We start from the raw sequence: 25025 nt of genomic DNA, 5'->3' as shown, positions 1-25025 counted from the left end.
AAACACTGAGGGGCCGAATTATGGTTATAAACAAAACAGAAATAAAAATCATCTAAAATATGTTACAAATGAGGTAAATCAACCGCATGTTTCACTGGGTAAAGATTAATAGAACCTATTCGGTTGCCAACGATCCGACAACACAACCGCATTTTTATTGAGCACAAACGTTTTACCTTTAAGTTAAATTATGCATTACCAGCAAGCAATTCTCTTTATATTGAAACTGGTGCAACTGAACAGCGACGGACAGGCTGCAGGGTTGTTGCTTTCCCGAGTCTCTCCAACAGTCTATGATCCAGTCTTATCTGAGCCTCTCTATACATTAGCTTTGCTAATTTACATAATCTCAAATACTGAAGAGGGCCAACGAAGAACAAAGTTACAAACAAGATTAGGGCGATTTTATTTGTTCCTGTGGTTGAGCGCCAATTGTTTCTCCAGGAGTGTTTAAGGTCACTAAGAGGATTTGAAGCTCGTTTCATATCACTGATCTTTTTGAGGGAATTAAATCAACAATGCATTTCTCCATATTTAGCAACAGGCTTGCGTGGAGAACAACCGAGCCCAGGGCAACAGGGGGAGAGGAGCTGCGAGTCCTGCGCAGTGTAAACACAGGGAGTCTTGGGGTGGAAGTTTTGGGGCGGCTTGGTTACAGTGGCTCCTGCTGCACCTTCAGGATGTGACATGCAGTGGATCTTTAGCCTGGTGATTGTCCCAGTAGTGTTTTCCTTGAAATGGATCCTCTGCCCCCTAATGAATCCAAACGCAGCTGGCCATGTCCCACACGGACACCGAGAGCTTTAACCCTAAACTGACCTCAATTTGACACCACCAGATGAAATTTTACCGCCTGTTAATGCCATCCTGGAGTTACACTGATTTTTTTCATACGTATGAGAGTGAGTTCTGTGTGCCACTGAAAAAGGTCCACGATGTGAAAGCCACTTATTAGAAATATAAAGCAACTCAAAATGAGTAATCGTCTATATGGGGCCTCTTGAAATTATCTGATGTGTAAACACGTTTAGTTCAAAGCAGGGAAAGTTTGAGTTGGCACAGGCCTTGGTTTATGAGCAAAATTAATATTATAAACCACTTTAATGAACAATTGAGTAAATGTTGATTAGAATCAAAATGAAAAAAGAAAATTAAACTGCACTGTATAACTCACGATTACTATTTATTTCGCATGTTATTGCTGTTATTAAGCGAAATTAAATTATTTCGCAGCATAAATATTATTGCTTATAATAGCTTTCACTTGATTTGCTTCCATTATTCACCCAGATAAACTACCAAATAGTTCACAAAAGGAAAAAAAAATTCTACATATTAAGCCATTAGGAATGAACGCTGGAAGTTTTATAGGGAAGGATGTGTTTCTGTGGAGCCGTGCATTGGATACGCATAATTAGCCCCTGCTATTTTCACACGCTCTTCGGATGTTTACATCACTCCCCTTGGGGGCAAATCACATATTTTCACAATAAATGCTAAAAACGCTATTAAAATCTCAAGATCCCGGCTTATATTTAAATTTCGCTCGGAAATATTTAACATATTCTGCGTTCTTTATCATTAACAGTGCATTAACGATAAACACACAAATGTTCATTTTGTCTATACTTTTTTAATAGTCTAACCTCAAAACTTCCCCAACTGCAGCGTTAAAGGACACGCGTTCATAACAAACGGGTAGATACAGTAAGGTTTAGGCTTACTTACCATGGTTGTCCAGAGGAGGAGGAAAAAAAAGTCAAGCGTTAGTGCACAAATCAGTGTGAACGATAGTATTTAGCTTATGAAAATAGCAGTCTTCAATAGCTGCCTCTGCCGGGCTGGTTGTGTTTACAGAGTGTAAGAGAGACTTGGAGACGGTGAATGCCTTGGCTCTCTGCGCACCGCTCTGCAGCTCCTTCCCGGGGTATTGCACGTTGAAATGTCCACACAGCCGTTTGTCAAACCCTGCAGTCCTACTTTTCCCACCCCCCTCCATGCCAACAAACATAATTGTTGTCACGGTTTCATTTATTAAATCTTTTTTAAACTGCTATTTCTGTAATCGAGCCCCGAGCAACCATATGGCTTGGTATTTGTTTGTTGGGGGAGTTTATTGACCCTCCAACGGTAGCCACAACCCCTCTCCTTGAACGTGTGTCTACCTTAATCCTAACCTGTGAATAGTTAATTTCCACCATCAAAAATGTCACGCAGCCATAAATGGAGCCTTTATGTGAAAACCTATCAATACACCCATGATGCCATATTAGCATTGATGGAGCTAAATATTAAAGGGGATAGATGGCCTGCTTCTGTTTTGTGCGTAAAAGAGCTCAGGCTCAAAAAAGGGCTTCACTGCAATCGATGGCCGGAGCGTTGCTCCTCCTCTAAACTTCAATCTCCTCACATGATTGATGATCTTGGGGAGCTTTGATAATTGACTACTCTGAGGTAAGGCACGGATTTCTATCAAGAGAGGGGATTGGACGAAAGAAACATACAAAATTACTTTCTCCACAAAAGCTTTTTTTCCTCTTGGAAAAGTTCATTCTGGGCTTAGAGGGGTGCTCCGTATCGTTTAATTTGCTAAAAAGACCCGAGCAATAATTAGCTGTGAGATTAGAAGGTATTACTGAGATATTACGTAGGCACACCGGCTTATAACCACAACAAAGATAACAAGTAAGCGTCATGCTCATAAATTAAACTCCAAATGCATCAGATATCCTGCTAATTTCAACTGAAGATGTTCATGCCTTATAATCTTTTGTCTGTCTGTCATCACTGACTGTAAGCATGGACAAAAGTTAAAATATTTATTAATGTTCATATTTTGTTGATGTTACATTTTACCGTGCGTAAAAATTGGAATGCGTCATGCGTAATTCTGCCTTAGTATTAAGTATTTACTTTATCACAAGTCATGTAAGTCAGTCCTGGCTGTATTTAATTTAACTCAAAGCTATTAACAGTTGCAGCCTAAGTACCCGCGTTGGTAAACCTTCCTCACACAGCGCTTTCTGCTTTTCTTTAGGACTCTTCTCGGCGAAAAGGAATTGGCTGGGAGTAGGAGCTGTGTTGGTTTGGCTTTTCCCCCCAGTGTGGAGTTGAAGCCGTCCCTGTGCATAGCATATACTCTGCATATCACAAGATTTGGTCTCTCCTCTCTCTTTTCTGGAGCTGCTGTAGGACTGGCTATGGCCACCACTACTTCCGGGATCCGTCATTTCATTCGCCCACCGCTCAGCGCTGCGAACTGACTCTGTTTCTATAAGCAAGCTAGCAGCCAACCTGCCAACACTCGCTGACACTCACTCATCTCAGTCTCGCCAGATAGACGAAATACCTACGGGGGAAAGAAAGGAAAGATCTGAATCGCAATCTCTTAATTTCTACTGCTTTTTCTTTTTTACAGTAATAATAAAACAAGATAGCGATCCGGAGGCATTAAAGGAGACGCGGACTTGCGGGATGAAAACGGACTAAAAAGATTCATCCTTCTCTTGAACATCATCACCAACCGTCATTCATTCATTACCTTGACAACCTCTGGCTTTGATTGACAGCTGGAGTGGCAAAAAGCCATGAGACACGACAGTTTAGTTACATGCAGGTTGTTGATGGGCCGATTGTAACCTTCACTTTGGCGCATTTTTTTCTTTTTTGAGGAAAGAGGAAAAACAAGAAAAATTGCAAAACTCCCTGATGCTACGGCTTCAACTGAACCACACTGGCGAATAGGAGAATTCGCAAAGTTGGTTGAAAAAGGAATCTTACCACTAAATCACTTTCTAACCGGGACTGGGATATTAAATATACGACACATTCAGGAGTTTATTGGAGCGCAGCCTGATGGCGCAAAGGGTAGGTTTTAAATCTCCTACACTTACCTATACAAATCCACTGTAGGAAGGCCTCCATATCGCTAACCTCTTGTCGGGTGGTGGCTAATTTACAAAGTATTCATATCAAAGCCGGTATATTTGACATTTTTGCAGCAGCCTTATCCCTCAAGCAAAGTGACAGCCTTTGCTTCACCGACAGCCTCCGCGACAGTCGTGGAGCAGTTTCACAGGAGACTCCAAACTAATTCGCTGTTTTTACCAAAGTTACTCTCTTTCGGGAGCGCCTAACTTTACAATGTTTTTGGTAATGACAAACCGTTTCAACGTACCGATAGTTTAGTAGATAGAATATTTGGCACTTTCTGCCCATGTAGCAGGGCTATCACAACAATTTGAACGGCTGCTGTAGTATATGAAACGCAACAGCTTATTAGTTGCTCCTTTGCGTATTCTGAATGAAACGGCATGCTCTTTTATACACACATTTATCTAAAAAGTGACCGGGTAACCCGCTGACTTTTTCTCTGATTTTATTCCCAGTACGATGAACTGGCCCATTACGGTGGGATGGACGGAGTCGGAGTCCCGGCGTCGATGTACGGGGACCCGCATGCTCCCCGGCCGCTTCCCCAGGTCCACCACCTGAACCACGGACCGCCGCTCCACGCCAGCCAGCACTACGGAGCCCACGCTCCCCATCCCAACGTTATGCCCACCAGCATGGGCTCTGCTGTCAACGACGTTTTAAAGAGGGATAAAGATCAAATTTATGGGTAAGGTTTACATTAACCATATACTCCACTACGCGTGCAAATATGTTAAAGTTTTCAGTTTTACTTTTAGTTTGTGTTTTACTTTCTCCTCCTCTAAACTTAAATAGGACTTCGTGCAAGTTTAACTGCAATTTAGCAGCCTAATTGTTGGTCAGGGTATTCTGGGTGATGTGTAATTTTATACGCATTGTAGGAGCATCGTCAAGCCTTGAGTAATAGCTTGAAATACAAGCTATAAAATAATATGGAGGCTTTCAGTCCATAGACCAAGCGTGGAAGTCACCGACTGCATTAGAAATATTAATACACACTCAGTTCAACATCACAACAAATGTTTAGAGGTATTAAAAAGTTTGGTTTATTATTATACTATTACATGGCTGTCCTGAAATATACAAGAGAGACAATATTTAAATCTTCTTACTGGTTGCAAAAACTTTTCAAATGTTTTCAGATATTGCTTACACTAACACACAGAACGCGTTACAGTGCTTTATATTTAGAGATATAGAGGGTAAAGCCACCTAAACTCACTTTACCCACCTTTTCATTTGCGGAATAGAGTTTACCCTTCTATCTAGGCTGAAATAAATCTTTATGACATAAATTCATACGATACATAAGAGTAAGCAGTCTAATAGAAAACTGAAGCAAGTTATATGAAGATACTCATGTTAAGGAAATAAAAACACACATTAACGTTTTTCTGAAATTATAATTGATTTTTTAATTATTGTGGCGACCGTTCGCCCCATGATGACGACCGACTGGAAGTTATAGTTTAACCAGCTTTTTATTCACCACTACACCACTGTTTAGGCTATAATAAGGAAGAAATTTCCAAGTCGTCGGTGCCTCAGTGCGTCAGTTGTGCATTTAGAATAGAATAACTCTATAGTTATAAAACTGCTATTTCATTTGAACTTTTTTTTGCAAACTGCATCAAGTCTCTCCACTTTTCAATGACCACCGCCGTTTGTGATCGTCTTGTTTTTGTAGATTTTTGTGAGACTATACGCTGACTACACTGCCGTTTTCTGTCTGCACTGCAAAAATGTCCATCTCAGCAAGTCATTTAATCTCGTTTTCTGTCTTAAAATCTTACTTTTCTTAAAAGAAATAGAGAAATCTGCCGATGGGGTGAGATATTTCCACTTGCTTCCCACGCAAATCAACTTGATCACAGAATTTTCTTAAATCCAGATATATTATCATGATACTCATGGTGTCCTCTGCCTTATTTCCAGATATGGTATGGCTTGTTTGTAGAAAACTGTTGAAACAAATCAAACTGCTGCGGCAACAAGGAGAACGATCTCTTCTAAATGACAATTTTTTTCACTTGCCTAAAGAAAAATAATATTTTTAAGACTGGAAACCCGACTGAAAGACTCGTTAAAGGGACATTTTTTGCAGTGTGCATTGTGGAGCCGGTGTGGTGCTTGTACTCAGGCTGTGTTTCCCCTCTTGCAGTCACCCTTTATTCCCACTGCTCGCACTGGTTTTTGAGAAGTGCGAGTTGGCGACGTGCACTCCGAGGGAGCCCGGCGTAGCAGGCGGCGATGTCTGCTCCTCAGACTCCTTCAATGAGGACATCGCAGTCTTTGCCAAACAGGTCACTTTTAATATATTTTCTAAAAATAAAATAAAGAAAAAATACTCTTGGATTTTGTGGCTGCGTCATGGCACATAGCTTTCTGCTTGCTTGATATTATTTTTTTTTTGCACTAAAACATTCACACGATTCAAGTTTTTGAGAGTATTTAGTTACAAGTTTTTTTGTGACATAAATTGCACCATGTTATCTAATGTGGTGAGTGTGTCGAATGCACAATAACTTACACAAAGGTTGTTTCATTTGTCACATTTTTACATGACATGATTAAAAAAACATATTCACACACTTCATGCCAAACTAACTTTGATATTTCGTGTATTATTTTAGGTCCGAGCAGAAAAACCTTTATTTTCATCAAATCCAGAGTTGGACAATTTGGTAAGCGCACCGTTTGACCTCCCTGTTACCCAATAATTCCCGCTTTGGTTGGGTTGTAAACTGCCTTGTTTTCGGATACTCCTCAGTGTCCTCAGCATCACAGAGTAAATAAGTGAACATCTGATGCAAACTTCAACACAGATGTTAAACGAGCTCTGAAGTGAAGCTATGTGGCCACATTTGCCGCTGTCATTGTTCTATCGCCTTAGTCTACAGCTGCCCCAGCTGACCAATGTGTAATAACTAATTAAATTATTGGATGACACTTCCTCGTAATGAAAATTAGCCTATATGCAATAACGTGTTAACGACTATGGATGTAAAAATGCCCATTTTGCTCTTGCTGGCTGTATAGTTTCCCCATATGTTGTTATGAAGTGTAGATTATCTCGCCTACAGTAAGTGTGTAAAAATATTCTCCTTGTGAATTTATTGATGTAAAGTGTGCTCATTTTGCTCTTGTTTCAGATGATACAAGCCATACAAGTATTACGGTTTCACCTCTTGGAATTAGAAAAGGTAAATGTTATAATTCTTGATGTTGAGAACAGACTGCCATGTTTTTAAATATCTTTGACCTGTAGGCAACGCATGGTGCCACCTGCACAAATATGAGCTTTCATTGTAATGCAATGATATTTTCAAACCTGCTGAAATATTGAGTGCAGTGCATTAATAGACAGCAAATATTTAACAGTCAACAGGATTGTGTCAAGAGAAAGTTTCAGATCGTTCATATTTATAAAATAGGCTTTTTTATTTAGACAACTATTCAACTGGAGTGACTAATATTGATAAAATATATTGAAACTTCTTTGCACGCGTTACTCATTCTTATTGATCTAGAGATTTAGTTTCAACTGCTCATTATTTCGGCAGCTTACGGCATGCTGTTTATTTTTTGTCGTTCAACTTGTTGCTCCAGTCTCAGGAGAATAATAAGCACTGCAACAATTTCACTATTGTTTCCTTGCCGCCGATAATGCCCCTTAATTAGAGTTATTCTTGGACTGGCTGAACCGTTTCCCCATCCTGAAAAAGGTGTTTTTTCCTTTTTCTAGGTGCACGAGCTCTGCGACAATTTTTGCCACCGGTACATCAGTTGTTTGAAAGGAAAAATGCCAATAGATCTAGTTATTGACGAACGGGATGGCAGCTCTAAATCAGATCACGAAGAACTCTCGGGATCTTCAACTAACCTTGCAGATCACGTAAGTAACATTGGCTCTATTATATTCTTTATATAAAATAATGTAACATGCTGTTTGTGTCCGTGATGTTGTCTGCATGCGTCCGTGCTGCTATAGAGAATAAATCACTCAGGACCATATTTGATAGACAATGCTGGAAAAATAATCAGATATTTTTTTTAAGTAATGGGAATTATTTGTTTGATGTTTCGCATAACGTCAACTTTTACTTAGCCTCTGTTCAGTGTGTGACCCTATTGTGCCACAAGCAAATAGTGCACGCTCTGTTCTGCAAGGAAAATCTGCCGATCGATGTTCTAAGGTCAAAAGCTAGATGTGATACAATGGAGTGAGTTATTGTTTTAGTCTTTTGATTAGGGGCATTCATGTGTGCATAATGCGTGCTTGCGTGTTTGTGTTTGAGTGGGTGTGTGTGCATGCGTGTGTTTGAGCGCGCGCGTGTGCAAATCGCCGCTGTGCATTATGGAGAGTTGCACACTGAAAAAACGTGAAGCAATTATCTGTTACGCAGGTTTAACGTTAAAGCAGGGTATCAGCGGTAAGCTGTAGCTTTAGGCCAATATTTAAAAAGAAAAGGGCTTTATATTTGGGGCTGTGGGAGCTGGATATAGCCTGTGCGTAAAGCTGTGGATTTTGCTGCAGAGGTGGAGAAAGTGGTAGCCTATTGAAATAGATCTTAGAGCTAAAGGCTTACCATCAATGTCAAGTTCACAAGGCATATGATGGTTCGTCTGGAGGCCTTCCATTGCTGTTGATGTTAATGTGTTTAATTGTTTCGTATTGATTGCCGTGTGGTTTGCTCTGCAGTGGCTTTCTCCTCTGCTCCCCATTTTATGGCTAGAGGCTCCATAATGCTGAATTCAATTATATGCACCTGAAGTACAGTAGCTTTAAATTTGAAGATCGATTCCCTGGTTTAAATCGTGCATTTTCGGTGTAATAAACGCAGGCTGTGCGCGCAGTATGGATTGGGCTGACAGTGTATTATTGAGTTGATATCTGTGAATTATTGCGTCTTGCATACTTGTGATAAAGCTAATGTTTTGGTGAAATAAGTGAGCGACTATCGCAACAAAGTGACTAGTTAATATCTCTGCAGCACAAGGCCAAGCCTATTAGGAATTAAAGCAGATTTAAGTGTTATGCAAAGTCACTGCGCTGCATCTGTTGGGTCTGGCCATAGGCCTAATAGCGGTGGATTCCCTTTGAAAGCCCGCCGCGTTTACAGGGCTATTCAGTGCACTGCACAAGGTGAATTAAAACATAATTAGATCTAAGATGCCAATGTGGGTTTGAGAAACGGTCAAAATGGCAATATTGTGGTACTCCAACACAAGTGTAGAAATGAGGCATGCTGTTGTTTATATTGTAGAGATTAGATAAACTAGCCTGTTTAGTTTCATGGCAGATGGTTGATACTCAAGCCAATTTCCAATGGTGCCTTGCAGTGCTCAGACACAAGCTTTGTCATCAGTCCACTTGTGAGAAATATTTTGATAATTAGAAAATTAGATATGCCAATAAAGCAAATCAGGAGCAGCAATAAACAAAGAAGGTGCATGACAAGCCATTTATCTCAGGGTTGTTTGGACTGACCAGCTCATTAGGTATTTCAGTTTGGAGGGATTTATTTCGGGTTTGTGGCAGCAATGAACTTTTTACTACACCTAACTGCTGGGCTGCATTTGACAAAGTAGAGGGGATTTTTTTTCCCCTTGTTTGCTGATAGAGCTGAGTCTGACCTGTGAAGAGATTTTGATAATGGCTGAGCAGTCCAACATTCAAATAGCCTGTGGAAAGATACACACTCTGACTTTAATCGATTGTAATGTTACTATCTAAAGAACACAATGCCTTATTTTTGTATATTGTGTGTGTGATACTGTGATACTCGTAATGCTTTAGTGGCAAAATTATTTACAGAAACTGAAACTACTGAAGTGAAAATAATATGTTTGTTGCGGTGGCTCTCTTGCTCCAGGAGTGTGTGTTCAGGTTCCCCTGTACAGTGTAATCATGGCCTGAAAGCCATGTAGTAAATAGTTAACTCCCTCAGCAGTAATTCCCAGTCTAATTGAAATGGGTCCAGCTTTATGTGTCCAAAATGTGTTTTGAATGTGGAAACAATGCAGAAAACTGCATATGGTTGCAAATATGCACTATTGGATGGAAAGCAATTTCTGCCTTACATGTCTCGATTTATTTATTTATTTAGTTATTTTATTTTGGCTCTATTTCATTATTGATTTCTGTCCTCTCTTCTCATTGAAGAGAGGAAGGCAATTTGATAGTTAGATATGCTAATTTATTTAGTTAGAATCTCTCACGTCCATTTTTCTTTGCTTTGATATGCATTTTTAATATATAGCCCAGGGCTACATCTCATTTGGTGAAAGTTGGTTTTGCTGGAGATGATGAGGCTCTTCACTGTGAAGGAGGCAGCCCGTTGAGCTTGGTTTTTTGTTTTTTTTTTGGTTTTTTTTGTTTCTCCTCTCCCTTTTCTCACTCTTTTTGTTTCCCTCCTTTCCCTTCTCTATACCTGACAGTAGAGTATAATAAGCACAGTTTTATTTACACTTGAATGCTGCATTGTTTTAGAGATGATTGGATTATGGTGTAGTCAGAGGGGGATGAGGCCTTGCTGACACTGTTGATTTCTCTTATTTGCTTGCGGTGACTATCCAAACCATGTATCCCACCCCAGGCTCCTAACTCAATGCCCTACTCAAGTCAACCCCATCCTATGTAAAAAAAAAGGGGAAAAAAATATGTTGTATTACACATGAAAGGTGATGGGGGGGAAAAAAGCACGGGGCAGTTAGGATTTGTACAAACGATTGGTACTGTGTGCGTGTTGCTTATCAATGGTTTGCTCTCTTGTCTTTTAATTAATGAAATTAAATTTCTGTCTTCTCTGTGCTACATCCAATTAGGGAGGCGAATAGAATTAACTGTTTCTGAATATTATCTGTTCTAATGAATTAGCCTTTGTGTCTTCTTGTGCTATTGTGCTGCTTCTTATATTAGCAGAAGGCTTTTCATTCTCTCTGCACGTGCATTATGCTTTTGAAATGATTTTATGACTTTCTGCACAGTTCCAAATTTGCTATGAAGGAATGCTCTGGGATTTGGGGTCCTGGCACTTTGTTTTGGGGGGCTTTTTTTTTGTCACGGGTGATAGTAGTTCCCATAGCGGTTATGCTGTAGGTTATCTTGACTCTGCATGTCTGGAGAGGGGGAAAAAAACGCTTTCTGTTTACATTTGACTCTCTGGTACAGGCTCTGGACGCAGTAGAGCATTGGTCAGATGTGGTGATGTCACAGGTTCAGTCAAATAATGCTAATAGTTCACCAGTGACTTACCGTGTGTGTCGTCTGAGATGGGAGCTCTGCGATGTCCTGTTTCTGTGTGTCACTATGCGTAGTGCGGTGCATACACAGCCTCCCGCTCCACACAATACACTCCGCCTGCCTGCGTTCACGTACAGCGAGCCCTCGGGCCGAGCCAGCCTGCTGAACCGTGGAATTTCTCAGTTTTGGAGGTGTTCTAATTCAACTAGCTTTGTTCTCCTCGGGGACCGACTGTGTTTGGATCCCCCCCCCCCCCCCCTCGTCAAAATAGTGTGTCGTTGACTTGGACCGCTCCGTCTGTTCCACACAATTGTTTTGTGATGGTGGGATGTCTGGCCCTACATTTCCTATTTGATTAGTGTTCAGAGGCAGGGCCCTGTTGGCAGGCATACCTAATCACCACTACCACCGCTAGAGAGAGGCTGGGCTCACTTGTTGCGTCTCCCGCTCTCCGCTCCCTGTAACTGCATGTATGAAAGTATCCTGCTGTAAACGACTGCAATGAAAAACATTTGCTGTGCGGTTATTTTAGGATCATGAGATACGTGTATGTTGATCTGTATTTAAATGCAACACCAATAATAGTATAATCCTATATTTACATTGCAAGGCCCGATTTCGGGGTCATTTATCACCAGGAATTGCTGAAAGTAGAATTATCTGCAATAGCTTCAGGTGACTGTTTGATATATATCAGTTTTCATATTCTGGATCAGCTCTCTCATGTTTATGCGTGTCAAACTCATGAATCACAAGGATCTCTTTTGAGGGTTCAGTTTTTATTTAATCTCTTCTTTCTGATAACGTATTTGTACATGTAATGTGCCATTCAGTGCAGTGAAAAAGGTTGTTTTTGCCTCAGAGAAAGTTTATAAGCACATATACAATCAGTCAATCCCCCATGTCTCTTAAAACATGCTGCGGTGAATTATTAGCTACTAAATTAAGGAGTTTTTATATTCTGGATAATTGTGGGTGTTGTAAATACTCAGCTATTCAATAGAGGTGCACCTACACATTTCTGAAGCGGCTGTGTATAATTACGCATTCAACTCAACAAAAATGTGTGAGGAGTTTTGAACTGCTTATGCCATGTGGCAAGATGTGTCTTGAAATGTCAGCTAGCTTCATGATTTACGGTCCTGTGTGTTTCTGGTGTGTCAGCAATTTCGTACATGTTCAGCACTGGATCCCGCTAGCTGCTCCTTGCAGTGGCAGTGCAACACACACACACACGCACGCACACACACACACACACACGCACGCACACACACACACAGACACGCACGCACACACTAGTGTAGTCGTTCTCAACCTGACTTACACTACTACTACACCAACAGATTTCCTCTCTTCCCTCCAGGTTCCAGGGGAATTTGAGGAAAATTCAATGATGCCGCTAAATCAATTTTATTTGAAATTCCTAGGGATGTAGGCAGAGTGCAGTGAGGGAAGTGAGATTGTGCCAGGCAGGTGTTTGTAAATGAGAAACGGGGGACAGAAGCAGAGGAGACGGCAGCCTTTCCCTGCTCTCCTGTGGCCTGGCTGTACTACAAGCCTTCCTCCCCATATTGTCTCCTGCTTTTATATTAATTACAACTTGTATTATCAGCCGCCAGTCGCTAACCCCAGCAAATAGAAAAGGCTGCCCCTAGAGACCAGGCTTCCTTTGTATCTTATTTTCTATCTAGTCCTATTGTGTTTGTGTGTGTGTGTGTGTGTGTGAGATTGTGCACGCGCCTGCACATGTATGTGTGTTTGCTTGCTGGCGTTGTCCTCCTCCTCCTCCTGGTAACAGTGCTCTTTAACACAATTAGTGAAGAGCATGGAGTGAACCATGTTTGACTCCTAATTATGCCCAGCTTTAGGGAATAGTCACATGGGCTGGAGGCCTTTTTTTTCTCTTTTGCTTCTTCCTTTTTTGTGACTTCTTGTGTAGGTTGAAGAAGACTGTTTGGGTGACATGATGTTTTCTTTTTTTTTTTTTTACAACTTGTTTGAACTTTATCAGACCCACGGGGGTTGTGACAAAATGGTTGTGTGTGTTTGTGTTGCGAGGTGCGGTGTCTGATGATGCACCCTCCATAGCTCGGAGAGGCCCACTAAATTATTCATGGGGAGGAAAGGCTGTTGCTTTTGTCGCCTTGTTGAGTGTGGAAAGTTAACGCCATTGTTGTGATATTTGTTGTCTTGTTCTGCAGACGGGGTTATGTATAACACATGACCTATAGGTATGAGTGTGTGCCTAAATAAAATATCCACTGTATATGCACTGGTACTGGTAGCCACTTTATTATTATTACACCATATGAAGTGCTGCAGTCTGCTTTTTGCCCTGTAAGAGTCAAATTAACAAAGCCTTATCTATATCCCTGCATGCAGTTCCATTCAACCCGCAGGGTAGCAAATCACAGCAAAATATCATTCCCTTTAACACCATTAGCTGAGGTGTCTTTGAATTTAATTTAGTGCCAGCACCATTAAAAATGACACATTACTCTGCAATGATAGCTAAATTAAGTCCTATCGATTCAGCTGTTGCATTAAAGCCATGCTGTGGCCGTAGCTGGCAAGTGTTAGAGAGAGAGAGCGAGAGAGAGAGAGAAAGAGAGAGAGACAGAGAGAGAGAGAGCATAGTTTTTCAGGTCTGTCTCCTGTCTCGCCGGCAGTGGGTGTCTCATTGTGAGGAAGTAGAACCCAGTCATTTTCTTTCCTTGGAACAACAACAGCCCGTTCTGAGTGCTCTGCTCAGCTCTGCCTAAATACATTATACACTCTGGGAGTCTGGGATTTTTACCTCTTTCTTTCTTTCTTTCTTTCTTTCTTTCTTTCTTTCTTTCTTTCTTTCTTTATTTCTTTCTTTCTGTTAACCGTCCCTCCATGTTTCCATATGACATTTGCTAGTGAGACAAAATTAGTGTGTTTTGAGGGTATTTATGTGCTCATGTGCTGTACTAGGCTGTGTAGGGAATAATGGACATTTACTATAAACACAGGACTGTGGTCCCATGAAGTATACCATGTGTTGATCAGCGGCCCAGGAGGTGAAAACATCACAATCGCCCATCCCTCTCAAAGCAGGGACACTTTTTCCACCCCTCACTCTGAAGGGCTAAAACCCACGCAGGGGCTATTGTTCGGCCTGTCTTCTTACCCCTCTTCTCAGTAATTCTCCGAGCTCTTTATCTGATTGCCATCCGGTGAACAGCTGACGCTGAGAGGGTCTTGAGTGGAGCGGAGGGGCTGAAGGGCCTTGTGTGTTTCTGTCTGCTGTTTTCAGCTCCGAGCTGTTTGAGAAAACAGCCCTCCTTCCCCAAAAAACTTAGCAGATAAAAGGGCCTCGCTCACAGGCATTGCAGCAGCCTCGCCTCCGCAGCAGAACAAGCAGCAGCACATAAGGACTGCGCACCCAGGGGAACTAAGCAGCCGCTTGTCTTATAGCCTCTCTTTTCCTGCAAACCTCCAGTACTCTCCAGGCTCAATGCTGTCTGTCCTCCACCAGTACAGCTCACTCTGACTGGGGCACCAAGGCAGGCAGGCAGGCAGGCAGGCAGGCAGGCTCCTCTCTGGCGGGAGCTGAGGGAAAGGGAGTTCATCAAGAACACTACTGAAGTTAGACAAAATGGTAAAAACGGTCTCTTTCTTGGAATATTCTGTGGTGTGTACATTTTCCCTCCGCTTTCATATATATGTATGTGTGTTTGTGTGTGTTTGAGGGAGAAAAAAAAAAGCCATAGCGGGGACTGAGAAGTGGGTTGAGGTTTGTGGGAAGCCTTGGTGCAGGCCTGTGTTTGTTTGGCTTGGGCTCCGCTCAAGGGGCTGCTTCTCTCGGGCCCCAGACAACGTCGGGGCTTACGTTGGCCAACATTTTGTCATCGTGCTCAGGTGACAAGTTAAATTGGGATAGACTAGCTAGGGGTTGAGAGCTACGAATGTGTACGTGCGTCTGTGTGAGGCTGTATCGACTGTGTGTGAGAGGCTGTCCGGAGTGTGTGTTTGATTGTGTGTGTGTGTGTGGGTGCAAGTGTAGTATGTGACGTGGTCAGTCTGTCCCTCTCTGGCCTGAATGGCAGAGGAAATTCCACCTCTAGCCTGCCTTCATGTGCCACTGATAAAGCCTTTCCTGTACAGTAGAAAATCCTGTTTCCCTGTGTGCACCAGAAGGGCAATGGGAATGACCAGGAAAGAGAGGAGGAGGAGGAGAGAAAATGAGAAGTAGAGGGAGGGAAGGAGAAGAGAGAGAGGAGAGGAAAATCACCTTAAACAATGTGAACTTGTTTTAGATTTTTTTGATGATAGCTCTTGGAGATTTAACACTTTTTTCTGCATGTGTGTGTATGTGTGTATGTGTATATATATATATGTATATATTTATATATACATATACACATGTATATATATATACATATAATGTGAGTGTGTGTGTGTGTTTATACTTCTTGCTCTATTATGTCATTAGTGTGTGTGCATATGTGTATTTCTGTGAGTCTCTGTGGGCGTGTGTGTATGTCAGTGTGGGCGTGTACACATTTTTGGCAGATTAGCAGGAGAATCACTGTCATATCTTATTTTCATTTCTGACAGTGGTAATGATTAATGGCGGTTGTGGTGTGTTTAGACTTTTTACCTCTATATTTCTCACTTGACACGGAAGTCTCAATTGGTTACGGTATAAACTAACTCGACTGGTCTCGGCCATATGTGTTTAGACAATTACTCACGAGTGCTTCACTTGCCACGTTCAAAATCAGACGCCACATTAACAGCGCTGCGTTTTGCTCTCATGTATTAATGAAACAGTTTGATTACAGTGTTTTGACTTATTGCCAGCTGCTTTAGTGCATTAGTCTCTTTCTCTTCATCTTTGATTATAGTGGCATTGTTGATTGTGTGCTAGGGGGGAAACGGGGAGTGGAGCTCTCTGCCTTGCCTGGAGAATGTAAGCAGGCCAAGGACCCTCGCAGCGCCTGTGGACTCTTACAGATGTCACTCTCACGTTTCCAGCATACTCATATGGTCTCCCTCTCTCTCTCTCTGTCTCATTCTCTCTCTCCCTCCCCTCCTCCCCCTCCTTCCTGCTCTCTCCGCTCCTGGTTTGCGGTTTGGATGGGGAATGTGGATGGATGGATGGACGGATGGATGGATGGATGGATCCCTCGCTCGCTTTCTCTCTTCTCAAACCTCAGAACCCAGCTTCCTGGAGAGACCATGATGACGCCACCTCCACACACTCAGCCGGCACACCAGGGCCCTCCAGCGGGGGACACGCTTCACAGAGCGGTGACAACAGCAGTGAACAAGGTGAGCCAGCAAACACACAGGCATGCACATGCACATGCACATGCACGCACACACACACACACACACACACACACACACACACACACACACACACATGCATACACTTGTGCACACGAGCACTACCACATACACACACACATATACAGGCACAGATCCATGAGGGATGTATTAATCATCATGTATGGGCAGAGTTGCCAACACTCCACTTTAGCTCTGTCTAATATGAGAACTGCAGTGAATAGATGGCACATCTCCCTTGCTATAGAAACACTTTCCAGTCTTTCCTTTTGCACATTGGATTATCCTATTTTTTGACTGGCATCCATGTAAACACATAGTCACACTTAAAAGCGAACATGCTTATCCACTGTTACACTCACACCCAAATACATGCAACATCCACTGTAATACAGCAGCCTATTAAAGGGCTTTCGAAATTGCAGCTATTTAGAGGTGGAGTTGAACAACATGCTTGGAAAAGCTGGTGATTAATAGTATATTTCTGCCAGTTCTTGCTAGCATTTAAAACATATTAACTTTGCTAGCGCAACAGCCCCTAATTATGTCTCAGCGAGGCTTGTGTTTTTATCTAGTATTCGACCTGCCAGACAGTAATAATGCAATTCAGAACAAAAATATTTGCATTTATTACAGTTAGTTGCAGGTCACAACAAGCCACACTGTGATTTGTTACAGTCCATATGTATTTTTACATGCATATTATCAATACCATTTGGTATTAGCTGAATTTAGACATGAGCACATACATCAACACTTTGTGATGTAAAAACTCCTTAATGAATAACACAGTTATTAAAAGTTTAAACTACTTCCTAAACTAAGAGAACATAGTTGATGAGCTCTTGGCTTTTCCTTTCTTGTCTTCCTCTTGTTTTGAATGCACCAAGATCTCCTTTCCCTGGCGGCAGTGTGTGTGTTTCTGGGTGTCTTTCAGTATTTGTGTGTGCCTTCTGGCAGTGTCCAGGGTTTTGCATGAAATTTCATCACACTGTATACATACACACACACACACACACGCTCACACACACACTTCCTTCACACACATATACCGTCTCGCTCACCAACTGGAGGCGCTTGTTGTGTCCAGCCGAGGCTATCGTTTTGCCGATAAGCGATCAAATGTATCGATGGGATGTGTGCTCTGTGGTGGAGCTGTTTTAATCATCTTCTCCTCCTCAGTCAGGAGCAGCAGCTGTAGCTTCTGGACCATTACTGACCACAGACTGAGGGCCGCAGCAGACCTCTGTGGTCGGCTGTGTCAGGACTAGTTGGATCACAGGCTGTTCTCAGGCTAGTCAGATCGGGGAAGGCAATGATTGCTAGGCCATGGCTAAGCAAATGTGTGTGTGATGGTGTGGGCATAATGAATGAATGTAATAATAACGTGATACTTTATTGATCCCCATAGGGAAATTCTCTTTCCGCTTGCCCGCCTCCACGGCGAGCAAATCACAGGGTCAGATATAGAACAGGGATTCAGTGTCTTGCTCAAGGACACTTCAGCAAAGGCAGATTCTTTGCCGAAACAGCGCTTGCACCCATGCAGTCCTGTTCAAATAGGTTCTCTCTAACCGCTAGGTCGCCTCCTGCTGCAGGTGTGTGCATGCCTTCTATCAGGGTGAAGCAAAACTCATCCCATAATAACATTGTTTTACAGATGTATCAGTTATATTTTCTGATATGCAAACAATAATAACAAAAAACACTTGCTGACGGCAGGTCAGAAGACAGAGCACAGGTAGAGTTTTTGCAGCATTCTCATCCTCTATGCCCGCAAAGATGTTAGCATGGGAGACGAAGATTGCAGGAAAAACAGAGAGAGGAGGAGGGGGGGATGAGAGAAAGAAATGCACTGCCTATTGATTATCTTACACACATAAGTACAAGTGACCTGTAATCCACAGAGCACTTATCGACTCCTCTCCCCACCGTATCCAGTAACAGCGGATCAATACGGGCCAAAGACAGTTACGGTACAGCACAGTGCGCTGGGCCAAGATAGACCTGGACTAGATCAGGGCCAGAGCCGGGCCTGACCTACACTGAAGAGGGCTAAATGCTATATCCACCATCCAACTCCAAGCCTTTCGCGAACAAAAAAAAAAACACTCAGATAAAAGGAAAACTAGGAATACAAAGACACACAGAGGAGAGGCAGGGATTTAAAAGAAGGTGAGGAGAGAGCCAGTGAACAACAGAGGTGAAAGAGCAGAGAAGGTGAAAAAGTAGGCACAGAGAGAAAAGAGAGAGAGGGGGAAAAAAAGCGAGAGAGAAAGAGAGAGGGCAGCTGATTTAATGGTCTAATGAGGCCGTCCTCCAGCCAGTTGTTTTGTGTGAGGCGTGCTCTGACCTTTCGCTCCGCTCGGGAGCCCCGCCGCCTCATTTTTCACATTCTTGCAATTACGTTAACGCTTGAAGCGCTTGCTGACTCCCGACTCTGGCCCTTCCATTCTGACAGAGCCTACCCTCCCCAACCTCTCCACCTTTCCCTCCTCTCCTCCACTCCACTCCACTCCATGCATGAACTCGCCTCCTATCTCAATACATTTCCACATAAAATTTGTAGTCCACACTCTCAAGCCCACAGAGAAAATGTGAAATGTGTGCTTCACTTCAGTAATGGGGTCTTTAACAGCTTGGCCCCTGTTAAAAGGGGTGACGATGTGGATCAGTTGAGGTAGACGGAATAGATGGGAGAGAGCGAGAGAGTGAGAGAAAGAGAGAGAGAAAGAGTGTGTGAAACACACAGAGAGAGCTTTTTCAACTGGCAATAAAATAAAACAACAAACACAGATCAACTTTTTTCACGCCATTTTGAAAGGCGTGCATGTTTTGCGTGCATGTGGCTTGAAATCCATTTAGCTCAAGATTGGATCCAAAAGCATTACCGCGCTGACTTTGTGATTCCAGTCCATTTCTCCCAAAAGGTTGAAACATTTCTGGCTCTGATCAAATCCAAGCGGGTTGGTTTGCGAGTGAAAACTTTTCAATTGTTTCCCCCTCCATGGTAGGTCTGCCAATGTTTGGCTGTCGTTAGGGAATGTACAGTAGAATAAAGTAGAGTATAGCACACATACCTTTCACGCTAAAGTATGTACAGTGCATGCAGGGCTTGAGATGGTCGCTATGAGCAAAATTCACATCCACAATCTCCAGCTCGTATCTCGGCATCGAGCATTGCTCTGAACCTGTGCCAAAAAACAATTTAACCAGTGAGAAAATATGTGTAGCCCCTCTTGCGGAATAATTTATTGTCAAGCAGTAAAGCAAGGTGAAGCATGCTCATAGCTGTCAGTAGAGATTGCCAGTTAAGGTTTTGACACATATGAAAAGGGTTTCAGTACAATACTTAGATCTGCTAACTCTCCCCACCCCCCTCCTTAACAGACCTTTTTTTTCTCTTTCTTAGAATTTCTCTCCAAAAAAAGAAAAAAGAAAATATGAATTATCACCCTCAGGGCAAATTCTGCACTCTCACTTACTGACTCTTAGAAAGTGACTCCCTATGTTCGGGCTAGATAAACAGATAGCAGCAGTTAGGGGAGGTGGTTCAGAAGGTATTCTGGGGAGGTTGTGCAGCTCACCAACACACAATAACTTCATTGGCTCTGCTCGCACAGCTTTTTGATTAACAGTCTTTTGGATTTCTCCCAAGCTTATCTAGATACATCAGAAACAGGAGTTAAATTTGATGAATGTGCCTGCCTTAAGATAGCACTCGATTCCAAGCAGTTGTCCATAATATGTTGAACACCCATAGTGTGAGTGAGCAGTGTGATGAAATAGGCTGCACGTCTTGCCCACACCAAACATAGCAGAGTCAATTGCATTCACTCAAGTACAGTAAATCCTTTACACTGATTCAGCACGGTAGGTAATGTTTCTCTCTCTTGCTCTAAGTGTATATGTGTGTTTGTGTGTGTGTGTGGGTCTGTCTGTGTGTGTGTGCATGCCTCAACTTCAGTCCGCTCTTGTAATTATTAGCTATGCATGAAAACCAAATCCACGCTGACATCTTGAGTGGTGAGCAAAGGGCCTTTCTGTACGATTCCTCCATTCTAGATGGAAAAGGCTCAACAGAAGAGAGGAGAAAGCATTTTGTACATTTTCTCAGCAATTGAACAATCTCCATGCTCTGCGGATAGACAGACTCCCCAGAGAGACTGAGAGAGGCAGAGATGGAGAGAAAGAGAGGAAGAGAAAGAGAGATTGAGTGTTTGGCTCCAAGGGAGCATGCTGTGCTTGATGGTGTTGTGGTACGTTTGTGTGTGTGTGCGTGCACGTGTGTGTGCGTGGGGAGTGTGGTGAGCTCCCTTGGCCCTGGCCAGGGGCCCCACTCAGCAAGGTCTTTGTGGTTGAGCTCACTAGAGGGGGGTCATTCCTGGTGGGGACACGACTCCCTGCTCCAGCGCGAACAAGGCCTGTTGAATCTGGCATTTTCCGGACCTTTGGCTTTGCTGTTTTGTTTTGTTTTTTCTCCAAAAGCTTGGGCACAACTACACTGAGGGCTCAAGGAGACCCAGAAAACTGAGGGAAGAGAAAGAGACATGGAAAAAAAACATCTAACCACAACAGAAAGAACACCAGAGTCTCTGCTAAAACGCAAGATGGAAGCCTTGTTGCGTGTTAGCAGGCTGCTCTTGCCCCAGAGTGATCAGCGAGGTGTGTCTGTGTGTACATATATATATATATATATATATATATATATGTATATGTGTGTCTGTGTGTGTGTGTGCGTGCACATGCATGCATGTGTGTGTGTGTTAGCTGGCTGCCTCTGAGTGCCTGTTAGAGTTTAATTTAGTGTAGTAATTAAAGCTGAACACTGGCCCATAAACAACAGATAAACAATAAAGCAGACCCAGGCCCTGCTGTTTCATGGCTCTCACTCCCAGCTGTTGGAGCACTGATAATTTTTACACAGTGCCCCCACCTCACCGCAACACAATGCTGAAGCAACAAGGGTGTGTGTGTGCGTGTATGTGTGTAGGTATTGTAAATGTGTGCATGGATATATTTTTGTGTGTGCGGCAGTCACTGTGTGGCCCAACATTGAACTAGAAAGGCAAAAGAAACACATAAACACACAGGGTATTTCCGCCTCCCCTCTCAAAACAAAACAGAGAGAAAGAGAACACCACAGTGAAGCAATAGGGAAGGTTAAGAGGAGCAGCTGCCTCAGCAGCTACTTACAAAACCAGTTAAATGGCAACAATGATCACATGAAACAATAAACCAAGTGCTGTTATCACGTGTCTTCAGCCTATAGCTTCCACTGATGTATGTCAGTGTATGCGGAAGCAAACGACACTCAAACAGAAAACAAGACAAAGATATATCTTTCTAATGAGGATAACAATGCTACACTGTTTCCCAATAGTGTGAGCATTTTTAACCTTGTCACTACATGTCAGCCCCATGCTAGTCAGGTGTCTATGTGCCTGTTGTGAAAACAGTACAGTGTGTGTGTCTGACGGTTTGTTGGGAAGGGGCAGGGCCATTGTTGAAAGCTGAGAAGAGTTGCTGTGGAGGGGGAGAAAACACGGTACGGAGGGGATACTTTCATGATCCCATTAGCATAAGAGAGGCTAAATTATTCATGTGGAGTGCTTAATCTATGGGGAAAAGTATAGTTAATGCACATAGTTTTAAAATGGATCTCACTCTGGCTCTGCTCTAAGACCAGATTCTTGCTGGATTCAGCATTCGCGGGCATTTACGGGAACAGACTGTCACTCTCCCTTGCAGACACACACCCATAGACATGCTATGTGTGGGCATATGTGCACACTTGCGTAAGCGCTGCTGCACTTCAAGCCGTTTCAAGGGGCTCTGCTCTCAGGCTCATCCTCTCTCCCTCCCCCTTTAAGTCTTTCATTCTCTTTCTCTCCCTCTCTCTCCATTTATTCCTCCATCGCGTTCTCTCTCTCCCCCCCCCCCCCACCCCCCCTCTCTCTTACTGTCTCCCTCACTCTCTTCCTCTCACTCACCCCCTCTCTCTCTCAGTACCGCAGACTACCTGGCCCTCATCCAAAAGGTGATTAAAGAGAATGATCAGCTCCCTCAGCTCCCTCCTTCCTTCCTTCCGCTCTCTCTTCTCTTCTCTTTCTCTATCTCTCTTTTGTCTTTCTCCTGACCCTGTGTAACATTCTCAGCCTATAGATATATACCATGAGAAAAAAAAACAAACAAGCAAAAAAAAATGTGAAAACAGTGAAAGACAAAGCGTAAAAGGATGATGAATGCCAGTAAAATCAACTCCACTTCCAGTAACATATTCCTTTACCCACAACATCACCACCACTCTATCCCATTCCATCTACGCTGCACCTCAAGCTCTCTCCTCTTTTCCTCTCCTCCTCCTCTCATCCTGTCCTCCCTTTCCTTATTTCTTAGATGCTCCTCAGGCTGTCTCCAGCTCCCCCTCTCTCTCTCTCTCTCTCTCTCTCTCTCTCTCTCTCTCTCTCTCTCCCTCTCTCTCTCTCTCCTTCTCCCTTCTTCTGCTTCTCCCTCTCTCTCTGCCCAGAGCTAAGTCCCTCTGGTCCATAATCATGAACAGGCCCCTGGCCCGACCCGGCCCAGTCCAGCCTGGCCTAGCTTGGCCAGGAACTGGGTCCTACACAGCAGGAAAGGCACATTAACTGGGTCAGCCTAATGTGCAAACTAATGTTTGCAGAACATAGGGAAAAAATTACCCAGATTATTCTGACAGCAGCTGAGGAGAATGTCTGTTTTGCGCCATTAGGGGAAAGCTTTGGGGAGAAGTTTTTTCTTTCTTTTCTTCTCTTTCCTTTCTGTCTTTCTCTGAGTAGTAGATGAAGACCAGCTTCTCTGGAAGTGAGCGGAGCGTAATTAAAAAGCAGAAAGGAAACGGTGTGGAGGGGGGGACAGGAAAGTAATTATGATTGAACTATATGGAGCAGAGTGACTTTTTCTCTCTTTCACCTCATGGCTTGGGCCAAAAACAAAGAGGTGGAGAGCTGTGCGGTTGTATCAGTCATTATACGGCGGGGTTATACTCCCATGTTCCATTGTTGATTACTCCAGTGCATGTGGTGGTGATGAGGAGTGCGCAGGGGTCTGATGTAATATGGCTAAAAGGGATTTGAGCGCGTGCCCCGAAGGGCATTGCCACGTCCATTAATGCTGCTGCCGCTGTATTTTTGCGAGGACGGCAGCGCTTGTGTTCTTTAAAGGGATAGTGTTTTCCCAGGAAATTTTCTGTCTTGTTTTAGCTGGCTAGCCTGAAGGGGGTCAGCCAAGAAGTCAACCTTAAGAGGTGATAATCCAATTTCTCTAGTCTTCACCAGATTTGTTTTCCTCTGTCTGGCCGTGTGTTTGTGTGTGTGTATACACAGAGCGTACATGCGCGTGTGCGTGTGTGCGTGTGTGTAAAAGACAGAGAATGGGACACAGAGGCAGTGAGATGCCACCACTTTCTTCTGTGTCCAACCCCAGGCCCCATTCTAGATCAGAGAGAGGTTAGGAAGGGCAAATCTGTCAAAGGCACACCTGCAGGGAAACTCCAAAACCTCTGACTGCCAGCTTACCCAGGCCCGTTTAAGGTGTGCTTATTTGGGGTTTAACCCTGACTCCAAATGTCCCTTCCCTCTCTGCCCCTTTGTGTTTGACCAATGGGCCTTGCGCTCTTTTACTTTCCTCCCTTTCTTCTGCCTCCCTTGGCTCTTTAATCCATCCCCACCCCCCAGCCTCCCAGTTCTCCTCCTCCTAATGTCCAAACCCCACATCACAGCAAAAGGTCCCTCCCAAAACGACAGCATGCAGTTGAGTGGAGTAGCTTAGCAAGGCCAGCAATAGCTTGTTCACTTGCTGTGTGGTTTGCTCTTGTGTAAGCGAGGGTTTACACACGAAAGCATATTTGGAACTGAGCAGAGCAGCTATACCCTACAGGTAGTGCTTTAACCATGCTGCCACCGTCCAAGAGAGTGGGAGGATGATAAAGGAAGTGTGTTACAATCCGAGTTCTTCCTCTCTGCTGCTGATTTTCACGCGCACATCTTTCACGTTTATGCAAAGCTTTTGAGGGCATTATGCAAGATAAGCTCATTTTCTAGTCTGATTCCCACTCTAGTACATGCTTTAATGACTCTTAAAGCTAAGGGCTGCTTTTTTGGGTATAATAGCAGTCCCCCTGTCTCTCAGTTTCCACGTAGCCAGAGTGCTTTTTCCACACCTGATCACTTTTGTTCACCCATTTTATGGCTATTGGGGAGCAGGAGGAGGTGAGTGATTTGACAGTGGTTAGTGCCATGAGCCCTAATGTTTATTGGAAGCAAGCGTCTAATAATTTTTGATTACCCCAGAGGAGGTATTAGCCATGTTAGTCAGCAAGGATAATTTCTTATTTACATGCCCCAAGCAGTGAGCACTCTTAAGGAACACTGGGGCTAAATGCGCAACAAAACGAATCAAACATGCCAAACGAGACGCTCCATCCTGGCTGGCTGCGGGGCTGAAGCTGAGAAAACCTTCATTATGCATTTACCATAATTCATTTAGAGGG

At 43.2% G+C, this 25025-nt stretch overlaps 1 protein-coding gene across 6 annotated transcripts in view; it reads left to right on the top strand.

Moving 5' to 3' along the window:
• The first annotated feature begins 3239 nt into the window (after positions 1 to 3239).
• meis2a (Meis homeobox 2a) overlaps positions 3240 to 25025 on the top strand; it is an 84068-nt gene continuing 62282 nt past the window's right edge. For all 6 annotated transcript variants that reach the window (XM_071526779.1, XM_071526778.1, XM_071526780.1 and 3 more), the window contains exons 1-7: positions 3240 to 3867; positions 4389 to 4621; positions 6095 to 6236; positions 6567 to 6617; positions 7086 to 7136; positions 7679 to 7828; positions 16366 to 16480. In XM_071526779.1, the coding sequence (XP_071382880.1) occupies positions 3856 to 3867; positions 4389 to 4621; positions 6095 to 6236; positions 6567 to 6617; positions 7086 to 7136; positions 7679 to 7828; positions 16366 to 16480 (754 nt within the window). In that variant the 5' untranslated portion in view covers positions 3240 to 3855. The remainder of the gene's footprint in view (positions 3868 to 4388; positions 4622 to 6094; positions 6237 to 6566; positions 6618 to 7085; positions 7137 to 7678; positions 7829 to 16365; positions 16481 to 25025) is intronic.

Source organism: Centroberyx affinis, unplaced genomic scaffold, assembly GCF_046629955.1.
Source record: "Centroberyx affinis isolate AG114_WGS23_722 - 3 ecotype Tasmania unplaced genomic scaffold, CSIRO-AGI_Caff_v1 ptg001464l_1, whole genome shotgun sequence".
Lineage (NCBI taxonomy): Eukaryota > Metazoa > Chordata > Actinopteri > Beryciformes > Berycidae > Centroberyx > Centroberyx affinis.
The sequence above is the reverse complement of the archived record's forward strand: the minus strand, read 5'-3'. Positions and strand labels throughout refer to the sequence as shown.